Source organism: Aristolochia californica, unplaced genomic scaffold (assembly GCF_029961685.1).
Source record: "Aristolochia californica isolate CCGP_79_NKW_82.1479 unplaced genomic scaffold, dmAriCali1.0.hap1 SCAF_1, whole genome shotgun sequence".
NCBI lineage: Eukaryota > Viridiplantae > Streptophyta > Magnoliopsida > Piperales > Aristolochiaceae > Aristolochia > Aristolochia californica.
The window spans coordinates 655,011-669,730 of record NW_027181770.1 but is presented as its reverse complement, the minus strand read 5'-3'; the positions used below and the strand labels follow the sequence as shown (position 1 = coordinate 669,730).

At 38.9% G+C, this 14,720-nt stretch overlaps 2 protein-coding genes across 2 annotated transcripts; both read left to right on the top strand.

The window, feature by feature from the left end:
- The first annotated feature begins 124 nt into the window (after nucleotides 1-124).
- LOC137960332 (peroxisomal OPC-8:0-CoA ligase 1-like) lies at nucleotides 125-3,616 on the top strand. Its single transcript, XM_068807927.1, has 6 exons — nucleotides 125-1,123; nucleotides 1,804-1,990; nucleotides 2,069-2,214; nucleotides 2,298-2,365; nucleotides 2,458-2,560; nucleotides 3,358-3,616. The coding sequence occupies exons 1-6, from the start codon at nucleotides 125-127 to the stop codon at nucleotides 3,490-3,492; spliced, it is 1,638 nt and encodes a 545-aa protein (XP_068664028.1). The 3' UTR covers nucleotides 3,493-3,616.
- Nucleotides 3,617-3,990: 374 nt separating this feature from the next.
- Nucleotides 3,991-12,093, top strand: LOC137954960 (uncharacterized). Its single transcript, XM_068801858.1, has 8 exons — nucleotides 3,991-4,114; nucleotides 6,348-6,542; nucleotides 6,914-7,429; nucleotides 9,586-9,650; nucleotides 9,734-10,041; nucleotides 10,166-10,251; nucleotides 10,391-10,652; nucleotides 10,734-12,093. Exons 2-8 carry the CDS (start codon nucleotides 6,354-6,356, stop codon nucleotides 11,876-11,878), a joined length of 2,571 nt encoding a protein of 856 aa, XP_068657959.1. The 5' UTR covers nucleotides 3,991-4,114; nucleotides 6,348-6,353; the 3' UTR covers nucleotides 11,879-12,093.
- Nucleotides 12,094-14,720: the final 2,627 nt, after the last annotated feature.

Sequence of the window (14,720 nt, the reverse complement as noted above, 5' to 3'; positions counted from 1 at the left end):
CTCACACCTATCATATTAATTGCCCCTACCTTGTTCTGTAAGGATATAAAACACACAGGCGGCATTGGCCAAAGCAGCGAGAGCAGTGTGTAAGAGGTGAGACAGGATCTCGAGAAATTACATGATGGAACTATTAGAAGAAAGTGGCTTCTGCCCTTCCACTGGCATCTACTATAGCAAATGGGATTCCCCGCAGTTACCGCTCTTTCCTTCTCTCTCCTTCCCCTCCTTCCTACTCTCCCATTCCCACCCTCGCACGCTTCTCAAGCCTGCTTTCGTCCATGCCAAGTCCGGCAAGGCCGTCACCTTCGGTGAGATGCGCGTGCTAGTTAACGCCATTGCCGCTGCCTTGAGCTCCCTCGGCATCAGGAAGGGAGATGTAGTGCTTTTGGTGGCTCCCAACTCCCTGTATTTCCCCTTGCTCGTCTTGGGAATCATGTCCAGTGGTGCTGTTTTTAGTACCGCCAACCCCATGAACACGAGGCTGGAGATCAAAACCCAGGTGGAGGACTCCAACCCTGTACTGATCCTCACCACGCAAGAACTCAAGCCTAAGATGGAGGGTTTGCTACCCACGCCTCCCCTCCTGGTACAGGACTTCCTGGACCACGTATTGCGGGATGTGCCACTATCCCCCGCATCAAGTCCTTCTCATAGCTCGCCGCCGATTTATCAGAACGACACGGCGGCGCTCATGTACTCCTCCGGGACGACGGGGAAGAGCAAGGCGGTGGTTTGTTCGCACCGGAACTTGATAGCAATGAGCTGCCTCCTGAAGCATGTTTGGAGCCATGAAGGTGGTGGAGACGTCGATGACGTTTACCTCTGCGTCGTCCCTCTCTTCCACATGTTCGGCCTATCGGTGTTCGTCTGTGGAGCCTTAGCCGTTGGCTCGACGGTTATCATCCTCGGGAAATACTCGATAGATGCGACCCTAGCGGCGGTGGAAGAGTACGGTGTAACGCGACTGCCGGCGGTGCCGCCGATGGTGATGCAGATGGTGAGGGCGGCCAAAGAGTACGATTTGAGCAGCCTGAGGGAGGTAATATGCTCGGGGGCTCCATTAGCCAAGGAATACATAGAACGATTCAGCAAGTTATACTCTCAAGTTACTCTCTCCCAGGTGAGAATTTTACATTTGAGGTTTAAGAAAACTATCTCCAAAGTCCAGAGTCCAGATCAAATAGTTATACGGAAATAATAAATAGATCAGAATGCAGCAGAGCAAATGCTATCTCCATGCAGTTACGTGGGGGATTATATGCATTGGTCTTCGAGATAGGATATCCTGTACCAGTTACTTTTACTACCCCAAAACTCTTTATTGGAAGTGCTACTGTGTCAAGTTTGCAATTCTTTCCATTTTTTTTTTTTTCGTCTCAGTCAACTCGGCTTTCAAGAATTTATTACTTTGGCAAGGGTTGTTACAGAAAAGAAACACAGAGTTGGTGGGATGGTTTTAAGTTGTAAAAATGTCTGGAACTAGTACCCAACTGTGATGGTCTTCCTTGGAAATTTATTTCATCCACCCACTGATGTAGTTGGAATTTGTCACGGAAATATTTTATTTTAGTCACTGTACCGGCTACCGGAGATATTCAAGAACATGAGCTGTTTTGAGGCCCACGTCTGTATCAACAACCTTCTCAATTTTAGGTGATTTTTCACGGTTCTTTCAAGTCCAGTTCCGCGTATTGGGCAAACTTTGTCTTCTTCTTCTTCTTCCCAAGAAAATATTCGTTTTATGGATGTTACAGGGAAGACGCGGGGAAGTAATTTAATTTTATTACAATGAGAATGCAGTGTTACGGCTTGACGGAAACAAGCGGGCCGATTACACTCTGCGACGGGATTGAAGAAAAGTTTCATGTTTCAATCGGGAGGCTGATCTCGTCTCTGGAAGCAAAGATCGTCGATATATACACGAGACAGCCCCTCCCTCCTCGCAAATGCGGGGAGCTTCTCGTCAGGGGCCCTCCCGTTATGCAAGGTAGATTCGTTTTTCCCCGCTCTGGGTAGTGATTATTTTACAATAGTGTTCACGTTTTCTCGTTTCCGCTCTTCGTAGGCTACTTCAAGAACCAGGAAGCCACTTGTGTTGCCATTGATGAGGAAGGATGGCTACATACCGGTGACTTGTGCTTCATTGACACATTCGGGCTTGTCTACGTCGTTGACAGAATCAAGGAACTCATCAAGTATAAAGCCTACCAGGTTCGAGTACTGCTTTGACTGGTTCTCTAGCTCTTCTTGCCGGTTGTCTGAATATCCTCATCTGATCATACTGGTATTTACAGGTTGCTCCGGCCGAACTGGAAGAAATCCTATGCTCCCACTCTGATATAGTAGACGCTGCAGTTATCCCGTAAGTGTCCTTTAAACCCTTTTCCTCTTTGTCGATGGTCCTCTTCTTCTCCTCCTTCCTCTCAAACAAAACTGAAACTGCAACCAACTCAGATGTCGAGATGAAGAAGCAGGCGAGTTACCCATGGCCTGCATTGTGACACGCACAGGCAGCAAGCTGCAAGTGGAAGACATTATCAAGTTCGTCGCAGACAAGGTACCCAACGAGCGCAAATCCTCCGTTTGGTTTTTGTGAGAAACGGCATTGGCATGAAAATTTAATAATTAAAATTAAAACCTCCATCTACGGTGTCATTAGCAATATCTTTCAGTAACGAAGATTGAAGTAATCTGATCACCAATCAACCACCTCAAAGTCAGAAATCCTGATCATCAGAGTATACTCCTACAATTGTTAAAATGGAAGTTTTGGTTGTTAAGCCTAATTAGAGAATCCCACTTAAGTGTTACCTATCTATGTTAAACATCTAACCAATATTATCCAAAAGCTGTTAGGAGTGGAAGACATAGGTACTTAACCCAGGACCATAACAGTACACCCCGCCCTCCCGAGCCGACGACCACGACGGCCTTAACACAACAACGGGGACTAGGTCAGGAGCCCATACTCCCTTACGGAGCCCCGCCAGAAGCGTGCGGTCCACCTGCACACGCAGGGACTCGAAGTTGGGATGTAACGCCTGCTTTGATACCAAATGTTAAGCACCTAGCCAATACTACCCAAAAGACCGGCCTGTTAGGAGCGAAAGACATAAGTACTTAACCCAGGACCATAACAATCTATGTGCAACATAAACCAAAAGAGGTGGTACATAGTTGACATAAAGAGAGCTCTACCCGAGCAAAGGAGAGGACTATTTATAAATAGAACCTCACATCACTTTAAATCTTGTAATTTTTTTCGATAGTATCGCATCACAAATCAGGTTTACTTTTTCATAATTAAAATATTTGTTACGCATTCATTCAATAATTTTTTTTTTTTTTTTGTAGGTAGCTCCTTATAAGAAGATAAGAAAGGTGGTGATGGTGGATAGTATTCCTAGATCTCCCTCAGGGAAGATCCTAAGGAGGCATCTCAGGGCCTTCATTGCCCATGCTCGTGTAGAAATCTCTCCAAGATTATGAATTGGACATCATTTATCAACTGATTTGTTAATTGTATGTTTAATTTATCCTATTATCATTGTCTTCATTATGTATATGTTGTCAAGACCTTATTGATGCAATAACAAGTGTGTTGAAGCCCCAATTCCTCTTATCCCACAAAACCTTCAAGTAGATAAATTTTTTTAGCTTTTTACTGCTCCAATAAAAAGCAATAAAAATGATTTTTTTTACATTATCTCAATTGATTGAACTCCATTTTCATTACCTTAATTGAGGGTCCACGTTCCATCTCCATTTGTCTGGAAATTACCGTTCTAATTGTCTAGTTGGTGACACGGCGGGAGGAGGGGCAAAACCGTCAGGCAGCTCATTTCTGTGAGAATGGCAGCATTTCTCGTAATAATGAAGGGAATTACTAAAATAGCCTACTAAAATAGCCTTAAACTTTCGACTTCAGATGGCTGTCGTGCGTCGCCTTTTTCTGTCAATTCAGACTTCACTCGATTCCCAGGAAAAGCCAAACGGGGGTGCCTCCCCTTACTTTTTTTCTTGTTTTCCCGTTGAAATCCTGTTTACACCTTTCTTTTATCTATTCGCTGGAGGATTCTATGCTTCAATCCTCGCTTCTGCATGCAATCAGGTATCTTTCATCTTCCTTTTATGTGATACTGTAAATTGGATTCTTCGAGTTTGGTTGGTTTCATCTTTGTTGAGTGAAAGACGGTGGTTGTTCCAGAAATTTCTGTTTCTGTATGACAATAAGATGAAGTTTCTCAAAGTATTTGTTTTCCAACGACGGGGAAGGTTTTTTTAAACTACACTTTATTGTGAACTATGAACATATTTGAATGCTCAAGTTCGTACAGGAATGCAGCGCCAACTTTTTAAGTTTGGTTATTGTTTTATACCCAATGCAGAAATATAGAAAATATTTGTCTTTTTGAAAATGTCACAATGCTATGGAACAAAGAGGGAAAAATCTGGATTGATGTTAACATTGTTCTTTGGTTTGTGCTTCTATGAACATTTGTAAATGTTTTTACTGGTGCGAAGACGATCGTATTGGGGACAAATGAAGAACTGATTGTTCATTTGAAGGGCAGAGGGCTATGAAAAGGGTTTGTAGATTATAGGTGCTTATTGCTGCGGTTTATTTGTAGGATTTGTACGAGTTAAAAAATTAGGTTTTTTGGAGGAGAACTGGTATCGTAAAATATTTGAAGTTTAAAGTTTTATTGTTTATCACTTTGAGTGGTTTTTGTTAGTTGTTGGTTTCTGTATACATCAAGATCATAGTTGACTCACCAATGCGACAGGATTAGTTCTTTGCTGGGACTGTTTTGCATTGGAATTTGAAATTTTAAGAATGTTGGGAAGTTGGGTCATGAAACTAACGGTCCTTTGCATGTTTGGTGCATTGGCATCTCATGTTGTACTCTTCTTAATCATTCTCCCACTCAGTACGTGGTGCCAAGAAAGACATAGAAGTTCATTTCCTGCCATTTTCGTTAAACACTTCTCTTACTTCCATATTTAAGAGCTTTATTGCTTTCTTCCTTCTACATTACTGAGCAATTAGCTGTGAAGATGAGGTCTCACTTTTTTATGATGCTTTATTTTCTTGTTAGTGTTGTTATTGTGCTATCAAAAGGTAACTCTTTGTATTGCATTGATGGAGAGGCTCTGTTCCTGTGTTTCTTGCTTGAAGGGTATTTTATCCAGAGGCTTTAGCTGGTGACAATGTGATTTTCAGGAAAATAGAAAGTAAATTAAATTTATATGAAAATTGGAAGTCAATGTGACTGGAATACAAGGACATAGAGAGAATATATATGGAGTGGTCGGATTTTCAAAGTGATGGTTGTGGGTTAATTGGCAAATGTGAATCTTTTGGAAAAAGGAAGCTGGAGTTCTACCTAATTATAACAAAATTCGATCCCTTGAATCGTCTGAAATAAGTTTTTCTTTCTTATTGATTGATTAAGGGTCATCTAATTTGGACTTGTCATTATTTTCAAGTATGAGTAGGTTACGTATGGAAGTTGATGCACCAAAATGTGGACACAACAGACACTATCATTAGCCTGACTTCCCAAGAGCATACCTTTCTTAGCTAGAGAACTGATGTAATCCTACTTATGTAATAAGATGGAAAGTATCTATTCTAAAGCATATTCATGGGACAAAGAGCAGGCATTATGCATATCATTACATAATTGCAAAAATTAAATTAAATATGTGTTTGCTGGTTAACTCTTAAACATTAATTACGATGAACTAATTTTTCCTTGGGTAAACTAAAATGAACTAGTTAATCTTGCATGCATGAAACATCAGATCCTTCTAATTTAATATGAGTTCGGAAAAAAATTCATCTGACTCAAATAGGGCCGAATGATCTTTGCATTTTCTGATAATTATATACTCCATGTAGAACATAGATGTTGTGATTCATTCAGTAGATAGGGATCTTAACAATGAGATCTTAATCTCTAGACTGATGGTATCACTTTTCAGGGTCTTATCAATATCTAGGCAAGGCTAAATATAACAGAATGGAACTAATGAGGAAACTGTTAAAGGTAATAATGGAGTAGTAAATGATAGAGCAGAGCAGAGGAGTTGAGTTTATGTTGCCAAGTCTGAGATGGTTGGGTAGGCTGTGATGATGAGGATGAGGATGAGGATGACAATGGAATGAATGCGTTTTAAAATATAGTAGTTTAATTTTGTATAGACTCTTTTTTTTCTGTCAACTAGGTTTGCTTTTTACTTAAATGATTGAATTTTCTGATTTTTAGTTAAATCTGTGGCCCTTTAACTGTGCAGAGATATAAGAAGCTATTGCTTAGTCAGAATTTGGAACCTTGCAGGCAAAAATGATAAGCAGCAAAGTGGTCTTAACGTATCAGCGAAAGAGATCATCAGCTCGAGTTGAAGCTGGTCATGGTACAGAAAGTAATAATCCCCATTCGGACTCTCCTGTTAACATTCCTGTAAACACATTGAGTTCGAGTAATGAATCAAGCACAAAAGACCTTCTGGTGAATCGTAAAGGAGATGGAGAGGTGAGGAGGTCATAACTTCATCTCTTTTGTTTTTAAATGCCGATTTCATTAAAGCCCGAGGGCAAAAAACAACAAAAGCTAGGAAAGAGGGCCCGTAGCAACAAGATATTGAGGGTTAATTCCTTCCTTAGCTAACAAATCAGCTAACAGTTGCAGATATAGGCAACTTATGGCCAGAAGCCTTGACTTCATTTTTCAGTTCAAATGCCTTGCTATTTTTGTTTTTGGAGCAAGGAATTTTTTATGAACAAAATTCACTTTGCTCGCTTGGTTCTTTGCTTCTTTTGGGAGTCAGATATGTTAAAAAAATTTTTTGTCACGAAAACATTTTGTACAAGTTTTAGTTTACTAGTGTCTTATTCTTTTTGAAGGGTGGCTCTAATGGGCAGTTAACAGACTCTGCTTCAAGTGAAAGCACAGATTCTAGACTCTCAGGGCTGCTGCAAGTTCAAGATCCAAGGAGAAGGGAACTGAAATGTCTCTCTGACAGGTCTGATGTGGGACAGATCACACATTGTTCTCATAAATTGTTCTTGACACCTAAATGTGGTCAGAGTGCTTCTCAGACATCTGTAAAGGAATCAGATTCTAGTTGGGTGAAGTCATCCACAGAAAAAAATAGTGCTGCTGAATGTGAGGGTGTCACAAAATCAGAGAAATGCTGTTCAGAAACTAATTATAGTGCAAAATCCACATCTTCGTTCAGTGCTGACCTACATAAAAAATTTAGAAACCCTTTAATTACTTTCAGTCGAAGGGCCAAAAAGAAAGAGTCAATAAGCAGGAGTGAGAATCAAACTTGCAATTCGGAGCTCTCACCAAAAGATGTGGTTCTATTGAGGGAAGCAACTGAGGTGAACCCATTGCCAGTTCATAGACAGGGAAAGGTACATTACATTTACTTGATTAATAGGCATTTAGTATTTCAGTGCCTGAGATATATTAAGCTTCTTTTTCATGTTCGAATTTTTTCCCCTGAAGAATTGCTAATAACTGTATTACTTTGAGAAAAAATGACTTTACATTCTTATATCTTAAGGCTTAAGGATAAACTAATACAGGGCCAAAGCCCAAATCTTAAAGCTGAGGAGAGCTTCCAGTCACTAACTGGGGCCGAGAGACACCCTCCTTCGCTAATTGGTGAAATGTTTGATATTAAAAGCATATGTACTTCCTTTGGCATTATCTGAATCACTCCACTTTTCCTGTGTCATGTTGTTAAAAAAAAAAAAAAAGTTGATTTCCTAACATGCATGTGAGGCGATAGAATCTTGAAAAATTGGATTTCCATGAAGAAATATTGAACTTTTTGCCATAAGTTCCCCCAGTTTTGTGCAGGACCAAGGACTTTCTGGGGGGGGGGGATATAATCTGGCCATCATCTAAGCCGTGCTTAGAAACTATAAACAATGCTTATTGCACTGTTTTCTTAAAATATCATAAACAATGGATGTATTAAAGCAGTCATATGTTATTTAGTTCAAGTGCCTGATAAATTCCTAGAGCTACTGTTAAGAAAGCTGATGGATGGAACAGCTTATACCCTTACCTATTGATTTTACATATTCAACCACTGAATCTGACCAGCTGGTTTTTGCCTTCTAATCATTAAATGTAAAAATTTAATCACAAATGTTAATGTTTAACTCTTTGTCTTAATCATGGTCATCTGTGCCTTTGTTTGAGAGCAAATTTCACAAAAACTGGCTTCAGAAGAGGGTAGGCTACTCAAGTGTTCCCTACATTTATTTCTTACCGTAAAAATGATGCAGGTCAAGCACATGATGAAACGTGAATTTTAATTTTCGTATCGGATATTGGTTAATTGCTGGAATTAGAAAGAGAAAGGAAGAAAATAGAGAGATAGAAGAAGAATTGGGAACGATAAGTTGGAGAATTGAGAAGAATAATTTAGAAGAAGAAGAATAATAGAGAAGAAAGAAGAAGGGGAAGAAGACGAAGAAAGGGAGATTTCGGAAACAGGGGGATTTCAAAAACTCATTATCTTGTTACAACCTATAATTAACTAAAATAAAATTTTAATATTCAAAATAGATAAAATCACTATCTGATCAAATCCAATAAAATTAGAAAAGATAAACTAAAATTAAAAATTAAAATTAAAAATAGATAAGATCACACTATCTGATCAAATCCAGTAAAATCAGGAAAAATAATTTTAACCATAATTGGTGAGTCCACTGGGTCCAATGGGTATACTGGCGTCACCACAAAAAAAATATTCAGGAAAACACTTGTGAATAACAGACCATTTTCTCGTGAAATCCTTTCATATTCAGTAGACTAATCTGGAGCTGCGTTCATCTGGTACCACTTTTTCAGGGTCTTGGAACATAATCAAGGACAATACATGCTAAGTCATAATGAAATTGTGTTGCATCTTGAGTGCTTTATATATGCGGTAGCAATAGTATTAGTTTTTGTGAAATCATTCTACTTTTTGAATAGCGAGCATGGGCCTTTTTGCTCATCTTTGTCATTTTATGTGCTTCTAACCGGATTTAGTAATTGTTCAGGACTGTTCTTTTGAATTTTGGTGCTGAATGTGTGCTTTCACTTTGTTTTTCTTAGGCGTTTCTGCTATTATTCAATATCTATATAACTTTACTGTGATAGGTTCGTTTATTAAGTTTCAAAAATCTTTATCTGGTATTTTCAGGCTTTCCAATGTAGTGCATGTTGAATTTGTAATTATATTCTTCAGTAATCTTCTTTTTCAATGAATTAAAGCTTGCTCAAAAAAGAAAAAAAAAAAAAAAAGGTGACTAATTTTTACCAAATGGCTCGACGTCTAAAACATTAGAGAATGCCTGGTTTAGTTGTAGTCTCTGTTATAGCATTCTTATGTTTGCAATTATGGTTTTTCTTCTACATTTCCTATAAAAGGTTTCTTCTTATGCTCATCTGTGGAAAATGCCTATTGGTGTATATCTGTATGTTCAAGGTTTCTTACAAAATATATTACTGCATGAGAAAGTGTCTTGAGATTTAAATAAATAACAGACTTATCTATGATCAACAGATAACCAATGAAGATGATGGAGGCTGTAAGTCAAGTGATACTGGAACTGCGTGTGAATTTACAATGTGAGTGCATGTATGGTAAGTTCACCTCCATGTTATGTATTATTTTCTACTATTGTTGACATTTTGTCCTTTTTTATGCAAAGTGTTAGGCAAGAACCAAGCACTCATGTGCATCCTAGATTGGACCACTGTCTTGCCATGAAGGCTGAACCTACTGGTTCTGTCCAAGAGGATTATCCTCCTTCCAGATGTGATGAAACATCTTCTTTAACTTGTGGAATGGAGAAGTCCTTTTCTGCTGCAAGAGATTCTCAGCCCAACTTGCCAAAAAATAGAGCTTGCACTGGTGAGAAACCCAGGAGCCTGTCAATGAATGAGGATGAGACTAATTTGGAGCTATCTGTTGCACCTCCTACCGCCATGAATTTGGATGTGAACTCACATCCTGCAGGTAATGTCTTGCTAACTGTTTACCTTTTTGGCCTTGAGCGGCTAGACGCATACCTCTACCTAATTCCCCATCCCCTGTTAGCTTCCCGTTGTGCTCTTGAGCTGATATTCTGCTATGCTGGTAGATGAGGTGGTCATTAAAAGAAAGAAAGTGGAGCACTGTTCCTCAATGCTTTCGATGAACATTTTGAATAAAGAAGAATTTCCAAAGGTGAATTGTAACATCTGGATGAAATTGATTTCTTTCTATAGGTTAAGTCTGATTAGAAGTGATTCTAATATGTCATTTGAATTTTCAGAAGGCACTAACTTTCTAACTCGTTGGAAATTGAACTCCTCTTGATATGCAGTGCCTTTCTGGAGAGGTATTAAATGAAGTGTTCCCGTTAGCATGTAGGTCACCAGAGGGGGCAAATTCTCGCATCGATTTTCAGAGAAGAATTTTTCCTCCACTGGATCAGAGCCAATGCAAACAAAATCGAATGAACTCCTCACTCTTTCCCCCACATTTTCTAGATTTGTCTCTGCCTATCAACCCTGGTACTCCAGTTGAAAGTCTTCAGAGTTCTTTACGCATGTTCTCTCCTTCAAGTTTTAGCTCTCAAAGTAACTGTAGGACCCAGTCTGCCTCTGATGAGAAGGCATCATCAGATAGACACAGGCAGCTTCTTGATAACATTTTACAACGTGCAGGGATGTTTAAAGCAAACCAGGTTTATTCATCAGAGAACCTCAGGGCTTACACAAGTATGTGGTCTGAGGAAGAATTGGATTCACTCTGGATTGGTGTAAGGAGACATGGGAGAAATAATTGGAATTTGATGTTGAGGGATCCAAAGTTGCATTTCTCAAATTGGAGGACTGCTGAAGATTTGGCGGAGCAGTGGGTCCGGGAACAATCAAAACTTTTGAATGGTAGTAAGCATTATCAGCCTATGACATTACTGAAGGCAGATCTTATTACATGTGGTCATGCTGCATCGAAGCATCGGTCCATGCCTACCCTTTGGAACGGTACAACTGAAACCCAGCTCTCTCTTGGAGATGTATACAGTCAGAAAAATGAAGCTGTTATAAGGAGGTACCCTTTTCATTTTGCACAACCCTACTCACCACCCCATATGACCAAAAGCTCGGTTTTGGGGAGAACAGAATTGCCACAACAGAAACACACTAGAGGCCAGAGAAATCGATTGTGTACTGACAGTAAATGGGGAAGGCGTGATAGAGGTTTATGTGATTCACAGGAAAAAACTGCTGACAAGTTAGAAATGTTTAATCATGGGGTGAGCAAAAGGAATTTAAGTGAAGCCCCAATACCCACCAATGATGATTTTTCACCCGATTTGCAAGAAAAGGGTAATCTTCCTCATTGGTTAAGAGAAGTGGCTAGTATCCCCTCCAGGCCTATTGATTTGGCATTGCCTCCAAATGTATCAGCTCTCACCCGGTTAGGAAGTTTATTTTATAATGAAAATTCAGTGATCACAGCCATATCTACTCCAGGTTCGCTCCCAGAGCCATCAAAATATCCAATTAAACTGCCGAGGAAGAAGAACAGGATTAGCTGTAGAACTGGTTGTCTTAGAGTCACCGAGAGATCTACATCAAAAACTCCTGATACGAATGGAACAGATATTTCATGGATGGAAACCAGACTTGGTCTTTTCCCAAGCGTGGGATCAAGCCCCTTAAACACTGCAAGGAAGGTAGTAGTTGATCAGGATCAGGTTGAGAACCGATCAAATCAGCTTATGCCAAAAGACCCAATCGTAGTTGATAGTGATGCCTCTTCTGAGGAGACAATATCTGATGATCAAAGTGGTAGGGAATGTTAGTTGTGAAGGTAGCATTTTTTGGTTCCAGAAAATGCTAATTTTGCAAAGTGAAAGCATTTCACAGTTGTAATAGGTTTTTATTCTAAGGCGGTTGCTCCTGTACAGATGATATTCTGTGAATATATAGTGAATGCAGAATTAAATTCCCTATTCATGACTGAGGGTCTTGTTCACCAGTAGCTTTTTCTCCCCTCCTTGAGGATGGGAATGGTGTGGCTAATTTGGAACCAGCTTCTAATCATCCTGTCTTTCGCTAAATTTCTTGCCCCATAAGGTTGCAGGAAAATAATAAAATCGCCATTGACAGATTCTTTCCCTCATTACACGAGAAAGATCTCGATCATAAACAAGGATATGTTCTCCTGCAGATTCACCGATATTCTATTGCAAGCACGAGCAGAAACTCCAATTCTCATTCATTCATGAATGAAGAGAAGCATGGTAGCGGAGAACACGCGCACGCCAAACGGAGCCGAGGGGAGCGAGAGCATCGACTTTAGTTAGTTTTACCGTGAAATAGCTTCACTCATGAGTACCCTATAAAAGCATAAAAGCAAGAAACTCGTTAGTGGGGAGGCATGGTCTTTTTCTTCTAATTTTTCATCCTTCCCTTGCCCTACAAATCCCCCTTTCGAACCGTGCCCCTCATCCATCTTAATCGCAACGCTTGACTGGTAATCATTTACATCCACGCCCAGGCACAAAAAATTCCTCCCCCTTTCTTTTCCTTCTCCCTTCTTCCTACCCACCTACAGTTTCCGAGCTTACAAATGGCTGGAGACTTCCTTCTGTTCAAGACTTCTGTTTCTTTGTCACTGGATTCGATAGGAAGAGAGCACACAGAATTGTAAAGAGAGAAGGGACGATACAGACGATCTGATAGAGAGAAAGGTAATTTGATTATCTGTCCTCCTGGCGCAGAACAGGTACACTTCCCTAGTGTGCTCTTGTTATGCACCAACTAGGTACCAAAGCAGCAGCAACAGCGACGGCAGCAACAGCAACGACAGCAGCAAGAGCTATGAAAAGGAAGACGGCACCAATAATGGCAGCACAAAGAGTCCGGAGCTCTCTTCTGAGCAACCCACTTCTAACAGAGAAGCAGCCAAAGGGCCACAGACTACCAGTAGCGATATCGGTGACGGCAGTGGTGGAACCAAAACGCAACAGCCATTATCAATTCAAATACAGACGCTTCCCCTCAAGAGTAATCTCAAGAAAACACCCTCGGGCAAAGAAGAGCAGCTGCGGAACGGGAAGAGGAAAGTTAGTTGGCCGGATGCCCATGGCAAGGATCTTGCACACGTTCAAGAGTTCCATACAAGGTACAGATATCTCAATCCCATTTTTACATGAATTCCTTTCATGCAAGCTGATAATTTTCCTTCCCTAAATTCTGTTTGGGATTTTGCAGTTCATTCCAAGACGGTGACCTGGAGGGAGTAAGGAACTCTTGTGTCTGTGCGATTCAATGAGAGAAGATGTTGACTTCAACAGAGTCCAAGGTTAGCAAATCCATTCTTGTTTCACCAGCAATTCAGAGAGGAAGTTATGTTCACCATTTCTAACAATTTCAAGGCAGGATGCACTGTAAGAAGACATTTCAGTAAATTAAAAAGATGAATTTGTTCATGAAATCCTTTCCTCTGATTAACTTTAATAAAAAGGCAGAATATTGAAGAGCGTTCGTCGAAAGGAAGAAGGAATCTACGCCAGATCGATGTCCATCATGCATTTGATTTGATTAGACAAAAAATTGTGAATCTTCCCACGATTTCCCCTTCCCACGGCCGATTTTTCGTGGGGTTACGAATATCATTTGGTTGAACTGAGCATAACCCACGTCGATATATTTGTAACATTTACGTACATCTTCGTGGTAGTCGCACTCCAAGGATGATTAGTGGGAGCAGCCATTTCTTGTTAATTACATAAATTCGGTCAGATGGAGGTTGAGAAAACTGGTTACAAACAATATTAACAGATAAAAAATCCAGTTCAAGGAGTCTTATTGAGATTAATGTACTTTGAAAGTGAATTATCTAATAAGGAAAGTAAAAGTGAAAATGATTTTTTTTTTTTTTTTTTGTATTAGAATGAAGTGGCAAAGGAATTTATTAATAAAATACTTTAATAGATTTAACTTTTATAAGATAGTTTCATTTAACTTTTCTATTAACAAGTTAAGATAGATTTTAATTTGTTTAAATTAATTATTAATTAGAAATAAAATAATATTATTTATGTAATTAAATATATATAAAATAGATTAAAATAAATGTTTACTTTTATAATATCCAATTACTTTACAACATCTAAATCCTCACTATTAAAATAATAATTAAATATAATATTAAAAATCATCAATTTATATAAATCCTCAATATTTATTATATTGTCAAACTAAGATAGATTTTAACTTGTTTTAAATTAGAAATAATTGAAAAACATTTAATATTTTATTTAATTGAATATATAAAAATAAAATAATTAAATATTTTATTTACTCTTATAATATCTAAATACTTAATTAAATTATTACTTTTACAATATCTAAATTCTCACTCTTAAATTAGCAATCAAATATAATATTAAAAATTATGAATTTAATCCAAATGCAAGAGTAAGAGGACAGAGGAAGTAGAGCTAAGTATGCGAATGAAAGTAACCTAGGGAAGTGATTTCACTTTCACACTATATTTCTTACGAAGAGTGAAAGTGCTTTCATTTTTACTTTTAAAATGTAGAACAGACCCTTACTTCATATGAAAGATTGAGCAGAAGGTGAGGAAATGGGTAGAAAACTTCTTTAGATGCTTTAAATCTATTCAAAACTCCATAG

Excerpts from the sequence above, each read along its gene's own strand:
- LOC137960332 (XM_068807927.1), top strand. The coding sequence starts at position 125 with ATGGAACTATTAGAAGAAAGTGGCTTCTGCCCTTCCACTGGCATCTAC. Across the intron at positions 1,124-1,803 it reads CTCAAGTTACTCTCTCCCAG|TGTTACGGCTTGACGGAAAC; the intron begins GTGAGAATTTTA and ends ATGAGAATGCAG. Across the intron at positions 1,991-2,068 it reads GGGCCCTCCCGTTATGCAAG|GCTACTTCAAGAACCAGGAA; the intron begins GTAGATTCGTTT and ends CGCTCTTCGTAG.
- LOC137954960 (XM_068801858.1), top strand. The coding sequence starts at position 6,354 with ATGATAAGCAGCAAAGTGGTCTTAACGTATCAGCGAAAGAGATCATCA. Across the intron at positions 6,543-6,913 it reads ATCGTAAAGGAGATGGAGAG|GGTGGCTCTAATGGGCAGTT; the intron begins GTGAGGAGGTCA and ends TTCTTTTTGAAG. Across the intron at positions 10,252-10,390 it reads ATAAAGAAGAATTTCCAAAG|TGCCTTTCTGGAGAGGTATT; the intron begins GTGAATTGTAAC and ends CTTGATATGCAG.